We start from the raw sequence: 15,156 nt of genomic DNA, 5'->3' as shown, positions 1-15,156 counted from the left end.
ATGAGAGTATAAGGGATGTTCCTAAACCACTGCTCATGGTTTTTTTGGGGAGTCACTGTGCATTCTGAACAATTTATTATTCTATACAGATTATTTTAATAGTTTAAAAGTTCTTAAAGCTCCACCTTTGTTGAAATATTGACGCCTTTTAATTCAGCTAAATCAAGGGGATGTGGAACGGGAAAGGAGTGCATGCGGTACTTACTACTCACGAAGACAGTGAGAGAGACAGAGTAAGAGTGAGGTGTGTGTGTGTGTGTGTGTGTGTGTGTGTGTGTAAGTCTGTGTGGGTGGGTGTCTTGGCGCAGTCCTCACAATTCTCTTGGACTCGGTGAAATTACGCTCACTGTGGTGTCTCTGTTTCCTCTAATTCACATCATTCATCCAGCTCAAGTGCACATGCGTGCTCAAGCACACACACACACTGCGTTATATAGGTTTTCACCTGATACCATCCTCTCTCTCCATCCTCCCTCTCCTGATCCTTACCTCTGTGTATGAAACATGCAGCAATTCCCAAATCAAGCAGCACAGCCCACTGAATCCAAAACAATAAAAGAAGAGAGGATGGGGAGAGGAGAGGAGTGGAAAGGAGGGGAGGGGGGAAAGAAGAGGATGGGGAGAGGAGAGGAGAGGAGAGGAGAGGAGGGGATGGGGACAGAAGAAGATAAGGAGAGGAGTTGAGAGGAGAGGATGGGGTAAGGAGGGGATGGGGAGAGTAGAGGATAGGATAGGGAGAGGAGTTGAGAGGAGAGGAGAGGAGAGGATGGGGAGAGGAGTGGAGAGGAGAGGAGAGGAGAGGAGAGGAGGGGATGGGGAGAGGATGGGGAGAGGAGTGGAAAGGAGAGGAGAGGAGAGAATAGGGAGGAGAAGAGAAGGGGAGTGGAGAGGAGGAGAGAGGAGAGGATGGGGAGAGGAATGAAGAAGAGAGGGAGTAGGTGAGATGAGTGGAGAGGAGAGAATGGGGAGAGAAACTGTTTGGAAATGAGTTTTGGTTAATAATTGTGCCATCACTGTCTCACATGGATGCTCCGCCTTCGTTCTCTCTCTCTCTCTCTCTCTCTCTCCCTCTGTTATTTTCCATTCTCTGTTATTTCCTCATTAGCACTGACCAGTGACAAGAGCAGAGATTACCTACCTTCTAATTCCTCTCTCACTCTCTCATTTTCCATGTTTAGTTTTTGACTCATTAGCACTGACCAGTGACAAGAGAAGAGAGTACCTGCCTCCCAATCTCTTTCTCAGAATAAAAAAGGAAGGCATGATACCAACACAACAACCCGAAGTCTGAACCCACACTGGTGTGTGTCTCTGTGACCGTGTGACTGGACTGCTGATGCACTGGAAGCAGAGCGGGGTGTGAAAAACAGAGCATAGTGTAGAAGCATAATTCACAGACAAATTCTAAAGCAGGAAATAATTCAACTGCGATAAACCCGCTAGTGCCACCTAACATCCACTGATCACCCCTCATCTCTTTACCTCTAAAATTAAATAAGAGGTGAACAATCTGTTCGTTAAAAACAAAACAAAAAATCTTTTCTAACATATTTGAAGTTTTAATTTTTTCCCCATTTTCCCCAACCAGTGTGAATTCCAGCTGTTACCTGGTGATGTCACAGTCAGCTTCACAGCCGACCAATCAGCAACCAATTCTGTTTTAAAATCCCACCCACAGGTGCTGTAGCCCCCTCCTCTCTCCCTGACTTTCTACTCTTTCTTTCTTTTTTCTTTCTATCTGCTTTTTTCATATTATTTAATTCTTTCTACTCTTTTTTCTCTTTTGTTTTTTTTTTTTGTTTGTTTTTCCACTCGTTTCCTTTCTCTCTTTGGTTCTTTCATTTCTTTTCCATTCTGATTTTCTTGCATTGTCTTTTCTTGTTCATCCTGCACAGCAACAGAAAAAAAGATTACAGCCATGCCCGTGTGAAAGACAACTTTGTGTGTTTGCACACACGATCTAAATATTACCGGATTCATGACATATCAGACGGAAACAGTGGTCACATCAGAGTCTTCTTCATATATCTTTCTGGGAGAGGTAAAATCAGGCCGTGCTCCTAGTGTGCCAGGAGACATCATGGTGTCCGTGGGGCAGAAAAAGAAAGACGTGGCCCCAGCATCTGCGCTTGTTTTCTTTAGGCCTGGTGTGACGGCTGCCGTACGGTAATTACAAGATGAATGCTCAGGGGTTCCACTCAGAGCTGTTTATCCACGCATCATATTTCAGCATCATTCACTTTGTTCTTTTAAGATAGAAAGATACATTCTTCACGCGACTGACAGAGAGGCGATTTTTATAAAATAATGTTTGAAAGAGAATTACACCGTACTAAATCATTATTTTACTATTTTACTACTTTAACTGCTTTTTAGTGTGAAATGGCTGATTATTATTTCTTTTCCCTGCAACACTTGATGATGAAAAGTTTTTATGTCACAGTGATATTTTTAGTCACTTAAAACCCTTTAATTACACATTAAAACACGTGTTCAGTTAAAATTAAGAACTGTAACACTTATAGTAATCTACAGTAATTTTTATAACTTGACTGCTATTTGCTTAAAAACCCTAATACACATCTATTCCTTATGAATTTGAATGTGTGTTTAATAAACACCTTGTTATACGTGAATGTGGATTAAAATAGAACAAAATATGACTTTTGTCTAAACAGCTCATCCTGGGTGATAAATGTGTCTTTGAAAAGGGATATAGACCAGAGAAGCATGTATAAGACAGTAGAATATATTACCCAGCAGAGCCAGGGACGGTTAGCATGCTGGTGGTGACTTACCCCCTCAGCCTTCTCCTCCGTGTTGGCCAGCATCTCCTGCAGAGCACGCACGGATAGTGACTGCTCCAGCACGAATGTGCATATCGACAGGTCTGGAGGAACATTCTGGAAACAGACACTTCCAATTAAGTCACTTCTCTTAGCGTCAATTCATCACAGAGCTGAAATAATAATGAGATGGTGGACCAGGGGCTGCTTTACACATTCGCTCCGTCAGTGCTTGTGTCATCTTAATTTTAAATAAATACTATGAGACAATACATTAAGCCATGATACAAGACATCCCGATATAGGGTTATTGGCACAAGATGATATTTATATGAGACGATATTGACACAAATTAAAATATTAAATTTTAACACATTTTATTTTGCAGTGACAACAAATCAAACCACTCCAATATTAATAAATTGTATTGTAAGAACAGTAGATCAGATACCTTATAATATAAGGTGTAAATTTCCTCTATTATTAACATGCTATTTTAATCTTTTTCAGTGTCATAAGTATTTCATGGCAACATTATTAACATTGAAAGATTGTTTTATGGTACATTGTGCCTTGAATGATTAACAATTTAGTGTCATCACCACTCCTACAGCTGTCTGTCATCCATCTTAAATGCACAGGGTGTCACATTTACCAATTTAACTGTACAGATCAGGAAAACAGTTGTGATTTTATTTTGTATATTTCCTCATCCCTATAAAATTAATTTCTGGCTATGCCACTGCCAGCACAACACACACCGTGCTTCTTAATTGTTTTTAGACGCGGACATGACTTACATCAAGCGCAGCACACAGGTGTTGATTTTGACCTGCATTTCAGACAAGCCAGCTGCAGTAGAAACCGGAGTGCACGTACGTACACCGGTTTAAGACTGCCTTTTGGATGGCTATGCTACGGCTCTACTGTGAATCATGGAGAGTGTGAAAATGTTGAGCAGTAGAGTATTACACTCTGTTTCAGTATTATTTTTTCCAAGTTAACGCAGGCCAAATGAAACAAAGCTGCAGGCCTTGTGTTTGATATGTGTGCCCTAACGCTTCCTTCTGATTAGTTTAACTTTTTGAACTATTAAGTAAGCATGGTTTGAGGAAGTTCAGTTTCCACTCGCAAAATCATGCTCTGCATGCTGCTATCTCTGCTGTTGCAGACTAGTGTGCAAGTAGAGGTAGAGCACTTAGTAAATGTTAAATGGAAATATCACAATACATGGTATGAGGAGCAAATTCTTGCCAGTATTTTGTATCATGATGACTTCTCTCTCATGCCTAATACATTCTTATGTTTTAAGCATGAGAATGTACAAATGTCTGGATTTTTTGGAGGATTTCTTTTTTGGTAACTACATTAGCAGCAGCTCCAGTAGTGTCTTAGTTGACAACATAAGGCTAATGATGGATGTTTAATAACAGATTGATTGATCAACAGATCAGCCTCACTGCCTGCCGAGGTATAAACTGTGTGATTATGAACCCAACTAAATCATGCTAAGTAACCCATCTCAGGTCTTCTCTCATTGGAGAAGTGATCTGCTATCAGCTGAGATCTGTTCAGTTGCTTGTGTTTCATTTTTCAACAAGAAACTACACACATTCCGGTCTATGTAATTTGTGCACAATTGCTTGGACCCACTTGCATTATTTAGATAATCTATGTTCTTATTACGAGAAGGAGATTTAATTTATCCTCCTTTACTAGGCCGACCCCTTTCCAGTTGCTTTTATTGATTTGTGTATAGAGGATAAAGGATGTGCGATGATAGATCGTAAGTCTCATGAGTGCCATGCTAGATCGTAATTCCTCCCTCATGCATTGTCTCTCCCTCCTTCTATCTACTGCTTTTCCCGCTTTATCCTGGCCAGGGATGCAGTGGATCTGGGATCTGGATGGAGAGATTGAGGCAGGAATACATCCTGGACACCAGAGCAATTACACTCACGCACACACACACACACACACATATATATATATATATATATATATATATATATATATATATATATATATATATATATATATATATATATATATATATGTGTGTGTGTGTGTGTGTGTGTGTGTGTGTGTGTGTATGAGGTATAACACACAAATGCTCAAGTGTGCTCTCTCTATATATTTTAACTTTATGTGTAAGACACATCAATAAAGTGAGACTAAGATACATTTTTTTAAAACATGCAATAAAGCTTAATTGTCTGTTAATTGTCTGGGCACACACTTGGCGAATAAAGCTAATTCTGATTCTGATTAAAGCTTAGATGAAGCTAAATGGTGGACAGATGAAGCAGGAGGGACAAACGATATATTTATTAGCTAGCCCACTGGGCAATAAGAGCTCAAATGTGCTGTCCAGTCCCGTGGTCCGGTTGCCTGGAAACCTAACTGACTAGACTTAAAAAAGTGGTAGGTAACATACGGTAATGTAATAACATATGGTGAGCTAGATAGCTAGTTATGTGAGTTAATACAGACTAAGAGAAATACCTGAAGAGATGGACAAGGTTAGACAGGGTGAGAAAATTAGGCTAAGTAAGATTAATATTAGGTAAGGTGAATGAGACTGGTGAGACATGGTGAGAATTAGGTACCTTTGAATTAGAGGTGGACTCCAGGAAGCAGAGTCGGTTCCCGAAGCCCTCGGCCGCCAGACAGAGCTTCTGCTGCTCCTTATGCAGTGTAGCAGAACACTGTAACACCACCTCATCGTCCTAAAAACACACACACGCACACACACATTTATCACTGTCAGCCATATAAAAGTAAAGGTTAAACAGTGACATTTTACTGTTCAAGTCTTTCTCAAATCATTGCCTGTATCACAATCAGTGTTAAAGCAAAACTCAAAGAAGTTTCGCTCAATTTAATCAGACGACAAATTTGTTCTAAAGTTTGCATCTTAAGTTCTGTACCAGTGCCATGAAGTTAACACTGATAAAAAAAAAATAATGGGAGCTCATAGTCTCCAGTTTAGCACCCTGTTTAAATCATCAACAGCTCATGTTCGAGCTGCTCTGTATCTAAAACGGATTTGCTTATGTGGATTTTGACACCATCTTAAATCAGATTTAAGCAGTTATCAAAATTTTTGAGACTAAACAATAAGGAAGGGAATATAATGATATAAAATCAATATTGTGATAAAGGTCATAATACGCTTTTTTAGATACGATATTGTAATACATTTTAACATAAAAAATAAACACAAACAGACTGGAAGCAGCTAAATTAATGTGAAACTAAAATAGTTTTAAAATGATAAAATATTTAAAGGTTTTCCAGGGTGTTTTTTTTTTTCACCTTTTCAGTCTCCGTGTTATGTTTTTGGTTTTTTTTAAAGATAAAAAGGTTTTTTAATATAAAAAAACAAAATGTATTAATTTTGGTAGACATATATATCAGTAAACAATTTCTGCCTTCGAGAATCATAATATGATATTTTTCTCCTACTAAACAAGCAGTTTTGTATTAAGTTACTTCAAGGCATTTGTGGTTTTGGAAAACTATACGTTTCCTGAGCTAATATAAAGGCCATGTATTCACATATAAAAATGTACTACACTGCGAAACATCTCAGAATGAATATAATCTCACATGAGCATAATTTCATGCCAAAAGCAGTCTGGTCTCCTAATACACAACTTTGAACAAGTGACCAATTTTCATTCAATTTCTGTTTTAGTTTCTAAGCAATTCTTCACACAAATATGGAGTAAATATGCACGAAAAGAACACAAAAAAATGCATCAACACTGTTTAATGATGACACATTAAACTAAACTGCACCAACAAAATGATGAGAATCTATTAAAATACTACAAAGTGGCACACGGTCTCACACACACACACACACACACACACACACACACACACACTCACACACACACACCACTGACAACTGTGCACCCAGCTGTTCACTGTGAAAGCAAACATTTACTGTTGATGGAGAGATACAGCAGATGCAAGTCAAGATGTAAAGCAAATTATTATTTAGGCCTGAAAGAAGAGAACACACACAAACACACACAAACACACACACACAATATTAACCTTTCAGTAAAGGCAATGGTATCTTGTGTTTGGGTATTCAGACCATGTCATAGGTTCTCAAATGTGGATGTAAATGAGGTCGCAGGAGATTTTAACTTGATATTGAATATTAATACCATTTCATTCCTGTTACACCAGATACAGACAGCATGTAGTCGTTTAAAATAAAAATAATCATTTTTTGTGCAGCATGGTCATGTTTTTTAGCAAGAAACACAAAAATCTTGTGCAGTATATGCCATTAATCTAAACAACACTTGGGAGATAGTTCAGTGTGTAGCCTATTGAGTCTGACTGTAATGTGGCGTTGGTTAAAATCGAAACTTTTCGAAAGATTTAACTGCCACGCAGCATGAAAGTGAAAAACTCTCAGTGGATTAATGAACTTTGTGTGATTGATGCATGTTTATGATATTTACAGATATGTTAGATTATATTGTAATTATATTACAGCTCTATTATATTATATTTACAAAACCAGTGCAAGAACACACAGATAAGAATGTTCACCACCCCAACACATGCAGACCGCAATGCTTTTCAGCTTATATCAACTGTCAGTGTTTTTATTTTATGAATATAACTGTCTAAGAATCAGTAAAATATCTCTGAATTTTAAGACATCGTTCTGGATTTCTGATATTATTCCTGTCATCCTGTTAGGTAAACATCCTATTAATTTACACAGATGAAATAAATGCAGTCCCTCCATTAATTTATTTGGGATCTTACATTATTTCTGATAGCATTTAAATATGGACATAGACTCAAAGTTGTAGTTGTCTATATGTTTGTACATCTGATCACTACTGCCTTCATAGCTTCCATTTTGCCATTTTGCTTCTTTGTCTTTGAACTTTGAAACACATGTCAATGAGATTTGGCAGGAAAATAATGACTGATTAGGAATGAGCACCAGCGCACACATCCCTCAGGATTTACACCTCTCAAGGCTCAACAAGCATTATTAGCTGCTAAATCACCCATAGACTCTCCACTGGTGTCTCACAAGGCCCTCGGTGAGGTCATATCCTCACATGGGTTTTCATACCACTGCTATGCGGATGACACTCATCTCATCCCCACCCTCAGACACTCAGGTTTCTGCTCACATCTCAGCATGTCTGGCAGACATCTCATCATGGATGGCAGCTCATCAGCTTAAACTTAATCCCAGAAAAATTGAACTGCTGTTCATCCCAGGTGATTCATCCCCATGTCAGGATCTTGTGATCTCCCTGGAAAACTCTCAGCTCTGACATTCTGTCACTGCAAGCAACTGTGGGGTAACCATGGACAATCAACTGTCCTTTTTCCTCTCACATTGCTAATCTGACACGCTCATGCCGATTTCTCCTTTACAACATCAGAAGGATTTGTCCATTTCTATCCACACAGGCCACTCAGGTGCAAGGTTGTTCAGTCCCTTGTCGTTTCGAGACGGGACTACCACAACTCGCTCCTGGCAGGTCTGCCTCTGAGCCCCATTCCACCTCTGCAACTGATCCAGAATGCAGCTGCACGACTCGTTTTCACCTTCCTAAATTCTCCCACACCTCCCCATTGCTACGCTCCCACCACTGGCTTCCTGTAGCTGCCAGCATCAGAATTAACACACTGATGCTTGCCTACAAAGCCAAAAATGGCCCAGCACCCACCTACCTTAAAGCACTTATCACACCCCGTACTGCACCATGCAGCGTCTGTGTATTTGTGAACACGTGAGGGTGTAGGCCACAGTGCCTGCCATCATACTTGGACGTAACATGAACATGAAAATAAACAATAAATAAAGGTGAACATTAAATGAAAACTTTAATAAAAGTCAAGTTACTGCAGAATGAATAGAGAAGCAGCAAAGTAGTGGATCTGACCAGATAGCGGACAGATTGGGATTTTTTCAGATTTTCTCCAAAGTAAAACAACAAAGACAAAAATGTGTGGATTTAGTTATATAGTTATTCAACTCGACATAAATAAAACATAGTTATGTGTGAGCATGCATTTTCTTGCCCGTGCTGATGTGAGGAGCTCCTGCTCAATCCCCCCAACTGCACATCAGCACTTTCCAGATGCTTTATGCTCATTTTAGCGCTGCATAAAAGTGCTGCCAGGTTTGCAGTAAGATTAAATCATTATACCGGCAACATTACTCTGAAACCCTCAATGAAACCCTGCAGAACGTCTTGACACAACTTACCCACCTCAGCCAATCAGCACTTGCCCCAATACCAGCAGTGTCAATGTGCACGATGCAATGTTAAGATTACGGAAGTGTGTGCATGAGTCTCTGCGTCTGTGTGCCTCTGTGCCCTATGATTACCCATAACCCCCCTGTCTGCATCATGATGCAAATATACGAACAGGCTTCATCACAAAAGAGGAGGGCGGTATTATAAAAATATCACATCGTACTTTTGGTACGATACATGATATGTATCTTGAAAAAAAAACCTACAAAAACTTTTATGGCTAAAATGTATTTTATGTCTATAAGTAAACTGAAAAGGTTCAAATTAAATACATTAAAATCATTTTAATGGCTTATAATAATAAATATTAAAAAAATACATTACAATTGTTATTAGATTCAGTACAAAATTTTAACATCAAATCAGCTGTTTCCAATCAGAGTTTGTCATTGCTATTCTTAAAAAAAAAAAAAAAAAAAGTTAGACAAAAAAAAACACAATTCATGTAATATCTCCGGGAAGTGTATTGTGTATTGTATTATTGTATTATGTTAATATCGATATTATATCATCATTTTGCCCATCTCTATTGGGTTCCGTTATTTTTGTTTTATTTCGGTTTGGCTTTTTTTAACCTCTTTTTAAGCATTTGAATTCTATAGCAACTGTAATACCATGAAAAGTTATTTGGAGTTTCACCTGGCTTCAAAACTCCTACTTTTAATTTATCTAGTTGGTTGTTTGGAGCTGCTTTTCTCTTTTAAGTAAATGTGAAGCTGTTTCTTATGGAGGCTGTTTTTATGGACTTTTTTTTTTTAACAGCTAACAACATTCAACTAACTATATAAGCAGTCATTTAAATAATGTCCAAAGAAAATCCAAAAGCCCTGAATCATGTAGTAGCCTACAGACCCCATGAAACTGTACACATTGTCTTGACAAGTCAACATTAACATTGTCACATCTCTCAAACAGTCCATAAGGTCTATATCTAACAAAAAAAAAAGAGCAAACATGTGCTGAGCACATAGAGCAGTGAATGTGTTTTAAAAGCACACAAAAGGCCTGTTTAGCAAAATGGCTGTGACGACACTTCTTCCTTTCGTGTACATGGTGTAATATTAAAAGAGCTGAGTGAGCACACTCACAGTGGGACTCCATACTCTCACTTGGTTGATTAGAAAATTATTTTCCAGAGATGGGACAAGAAAAACCACACACACGTTGCACTCTGTGTATAGAAACTGTAGTGTAGATCACATTTATGATCCACAGCTCAGTGCATTTAGATAACACTCATTGCAGCATACACTTAATCACTACTGCCTCACACCTCTCCCTCTCTCTCTCTCTCTATGCAGCAGTGTGTGTGTATGTGTGTGTGTCTGCGTGTGTTGGTCTGAGCAGCTTGTGTAATTACGAGGGCGATACGGCCCATCATCCCTGGCAGGCCGCCAGATCGTCTCCGTAAGGAAATCCCTGCTTGTGTCCCCCTGTAAACCATCAAGAGACACTGCAATGATTCAGCCAGAGCGGGGGTTGTATGTGTGTGTACCAGAGTGTTTGTTTGTGTGTGTGTTTGTGTGGGAGAGATTGCATCAGTGCGGGGTGTGATTTAAGACAGCCTGCAGCCGCCCTCTCCTCACAAACCATCAAAAACACTGTCCTCCTCTAACCACATAATCACCCAGAGAGAGAGAGAGAGAGAACCAGAGAGAGAGAGAGAGAGAGAGAGAGAGAGAGAGCACTGGTTATGTGTCTACATATATCAACATATGTACAGAATTGTTTCAGATCCCCCCCCCCCCCCCCTCTCTCTCTCTCTCTCTCTCTCTCTCTCTCTCTCTCTCTGTCTCTGTGTATATGTGTGTGTGTGTGTGTGTAGAACATATAGACAGTGCTAGTGCTGCCCTAACCCTAACCCCCCGGTACCCAGAGGAAACCCACACGGACACAAGGAATAAATGTGAAACTACACAGAGACAGTAGCCTGAGCTCAGGATTGAACCAGGAATTTGGAAAGCACGTATAGAGGCTGGAAGAGAGTTTTGGTAGTGGGCTATTACTGGCAGGAGCAATAGCAACAGTGCACTTCAAATTTAAACGGTTTTGGCAACTTCGACGTTCAATTATCAGTTATGAGTCGACAAATTTCTTTTGCTTTCAGAGATCTGTTTAAAGATTAATAATTAATCCAATAAGCCTTGCTCAAGTGCTACCAGAATCCCCTGCTGACAACCACACCTACCTCCCAGACACACCCAACTCTCAGCCACGCCTACCTCTCACGGCCTCCTGTCTCTCTTTTACTAATTACACTCACCTGTTGCTCACTTCCTTCTTAGTTTCCTGTATAAATGTCCCTCAGGTTGTAAGTCACTATACAAGAACAGGATGAGGGGGGAAAAAGCCTATTTTGTCTGTAGTGTGTTGTGATTTCTGCTTCACTCTTGAGTGTGAGTGAAATTAAAAAAAAAGAAGGCACGGAGCATAAAACAAGGGTGGCACGTGCCTCTGGTGCAGCCAGTGTGGACTGAAATGCTTGTTATAGTGGAATTGAATGAGATCTTGGCTTGCGTTGAATGCGAAGCATCCTGTATGAACTGGCCTTTACAGATAAAACGTGAATAGTTCAGGTAAAAATTTCTGACATATTTTAAATATCTAGGAACTTTAAAAACATTAGACATATTTATATAAAGAATTTTTCATACTAGCAACACTAAGATCCTAAAGAGATCCATCTGTGTGTGTGTGTGTGTGTGTGTGTGTGTGTGTGTGTGTGTGTGTGGGGTTGGTATCTCTGAGGTAGTGGAAAGCCGTCTTGGATTTCAGCATCACGCCTCTGCAGTGCTGTGTGTGGGCAGGAAAGCCTCTAAACCCCTTTCTCTCTTTCTCTCTCTCTCTCTCGCTCTTTCTCTCTCTCACACACAATCAGGTTGAAGTGTTAGTGATGCAGCAGCTGTCTGACCTTGACTCTGACTTATGCTTAGATGGATATGGATTAAAAGAAATCTCCTCTCTCTAATCCCTCATTACACATTCTTGGGCAGATTGTGTAGCTTTGCTTCTTTCCACCTGAAGAGTTTGTAAGCATGTACAGAATCACACATAGAAATCCATAGAAATGTCCTTCATATGATTCCTATTAAAATAGTAACATACATAATTTATCAGTACTTATATGTAGTTTTTCTAGCTATGTTAAACAAACAAACTGTCTCTTTGTTCTTACTTTATTGCGTGCTGATGCTCTGCAAGTGTGTGTTGCGTTGTTGTGATGTAAACGCAGCACACAGCAGTGCTGAAATGGAGAACAGCAGCATCGCGGGCTGTGTGGTACAAGCTGCAGCAGAGAGCAGCATGCCTGTATGTGCACTGGAGGCTTTCTCACAGCGGTGCTCTTGGTGGCTTTCTGAGTTTCCAAGGGGTGGAATTATACTCTTGGTTGTTCATATGAGCATTTGAGCATAATGAACATTTTGGTTAAGTATGTAGTCACAAAAAAAATTACTTTCAGTACTTCAGTACTCAGATTTCTAATTGAATGAATGTCTTTTTGACCTAGCACTCAATCACTCTTGCTTTCAAAAGAATAGGAACTGCTCTTTGCTAGTAAACATCTCTTTTAATGAGAAGAGAGCTTTACAATCAGGCTTTATAATCTGCATAACTCCTCTTCCTCAACAAACTTGAGAGGAAGCACATCCTTGTATATATCTATATCTATAAGCTTCCTTTACTAGATTAGACTAATAGCCCTAATAGTACTAACAGTGTGAAACTTAAGAAGCAAACCTTAACTACATTTGCTGTAGAGGTGGCAGGATTTTCTATTTCTTTAATGTGACTCATACATATGTACTGCTTTCCATATCTAAAATTATACTTTCACATATTTGCATTCAACATGAATCTAGAGGAAATGAGGCACAGGTTCATAAAGTGGTCATTGTACGCAAACATAAAAATGTATGTGGATGATAAATAACAAATTTACACTATATGGGCAAAAGTTTGTGCTTGATGAACATCTCATTCCAGATTTATTCCCTCTTTGCCATTATAATAACCTCCACTCTTCTGTTAAGGCTTTCCACTAGATTTTGGAGCGTGGATGTGGGGATTTGCCCATTTATTTAGGGGGGATTTGCTCATGCATTAAAACCATTTGCCAGACCCTGTTGAGTCAGGCTGAGTGTGTGAAGCTCTGTGTGTTAATACAGTAAGTAAGAAAACACGTCAATCATCATACGGCAGGGCAAGACAGACAACACGACTACAGGCAGTACAGTCTTATCGCTGAGGATAGCAAGTGAGACCGTTTAAGAGCGGACCCTTTTTCTTTTGGAGTGACAGCTCCTGTCACTCAGTGTCATCATTTCAGGAGCAATTCTCCCTGTGACACTCCACTCAATCTCACTGGTGATAAAAAAAAAAATACAACCTTCTACTGTGTCCTTGTCCTGAGAATCCATATAACATTGCACAAGTACAACTGATCTATACTATACTATACCTCACCAGGTTTAAGTTTAATTATACTTGCTTGTTATTGTTGTTCCTTCTCATTTTTCTTTATATTTCAGCTCTCTCTCTCTCTCGCATGATGACATTCAGTACATGTCATCAATCCTTCTAGCCACTACATACTAATTTGGTTGGTCTGCAACTGCTGATAGCATGTTATTATAGTAGGTTCTGCTTTGTGCATGTGTGTGTGTGTGTGTTTGTGTTCAGAGAGGCAGAGAGAGCAGGATCAGAAGCAGGGCTTATTTGTAACACACATCTACAGCAGAAAATTTGAAAGGTTCACAGACAGGCAAACACACATACCCAGAAGCACAGATACATGCACAAACACACACACACACACACACACACACACACACACAAATAGGGCATACATTATACTAATGCACTTGAGATAGGAATTTTCACAATCAATAGCACAGCGATACACACACATTCTCTCTCTCTCTCTCTCTCTCTCTCTCTCTCTCTCACACACACACACACACACACACACACACACACACACACTCTTACACTTCCTGGAATGTAATGGGACCATGCTGTCACAGTATTATTAAGTTAACACACACACATACATACACACACACAATTCTGTCCAGTGTCCGAGCTATAGAGGTGTCTGTGTGTGACTATAGGAGCTAATCTTATTAAAGTAAGATGACATGACCTTCTTGCTCACACAAAGGAACAGTAACACACACATACACATACACACACACACACACACACACACACACACGCAAAATGAATGACGGGAGATAAGAAAGGGGGGGAGGGTAGAGGAGAGGAGAGAAGACATTAATGATTCCCCATCTAAAACAAAGCACTGACCACATACTGCAACCACACACACACACACACACACACACACACACAATTTCATAAGAACTGAAAACTGGAGAGGAAAAGAAAAACGTATGGATGAAACACCTACTGTGTGTGTGTGTGTGAGTGTGTGTGTGTGTATCAGTGCCAGACAGTCGTGATTTAGGAGTCATAGTGATACTGAAGCCATTGATTATTCACTCTGTCAGTCTCAGACGCCCTTATTTCTGTCTCACAAACCTGCCTGGCGGGACAAAGGCACATTAAAGCTGTTCTGTTACCATGTACACTGTAACTATGCAAGGTTTTATCTAGAACCTTCACCCCTCCCTCAGTGCCACTGCTAGACTGAGAACATCGATGCTGTGGTCAGAAAGTAAAACACTGGTGAAGGATAGCAGAAGTATAGATCTGTATACTACACAGCCTTTACATTTCTCGAATCTGACTGGTCAGTAAGTATTTAATTTCCAGCAGCAGTTCTGACAGAGGTGCAGCCTGTAATGTGTTTTATATTAATGCGCTCAGAATAACACGTTATCGTTTCTATAGGAACAACTCATCCACAGGGTCTTGTATGGTGGACAATCTACTATAATCTAAGGCTAATAATTAACAGTTTTGTTTGTTATTAAACAAAGAAAAATATCTAAATGTTTATATGGTGAAACTTGCTGTAAGGATACGTTTATTTATCATTTATAAAAAAAGTCTCATGAGTTGTAAGCATCAGTATGCTGCAGGTAAGT

The 15,156-nt window shown here is 39.5% G+C and overlaps 1 protein-coding gene across 11 annotated transcripts in view; it reads right to left on the bottom strand.

Moving 5' to 3' along the window:
* The window catches only part of ryr2a (ryanodine receptor 2a (cardiac)), a 180,298-nt gene that overhangs the window by 122,250 nt on the left and 42,892 nt on the right, over positions 1 to 15,156 (bottom strand). For all 11 annotated transcript variants that reach the window (XM_053238392.1, XM_053238395.1, XM_026915121.3 and 8 more), the window contains exons 2-3: positions 5,396 to 5,515; positions 2,799 to 2,903 (exon numbers count right to left, since the gene is read on the bottom strand). In XM_053238392.1, the coding sequence (XP_053094367.1) occupies positions 2,799 to 2,903; positions 5,396 to 5,515 (225 nt within the window). The remainder of the gene's footprint in view (positions 1 to 2,798; positions 2,904 to 5,395; positions 5,516 to 15,156) is intronic.

The sequence above is a fragment of the Pangasianodon hypophthalmus genome, chromosome 12 (genome assembly GCF_027358585.1).
Source record: "Pangasianodon hypophthalmus isolate fPanHyp1 chromosome 12, fPanHyp1.pri, whole genome shotgun sequence".
Lineage (NCBI taxonomy): Eukaryota > Metazoa > Chordata > Actinopteri > Siluriformes > Pangasiidae > Pangasianodon > Pangasianodon hypophthalmus.
Note: the sequence above shows the minus strand (reverse complement) of the source record. Positions and strands in the feature narration are given on the sequence as shown.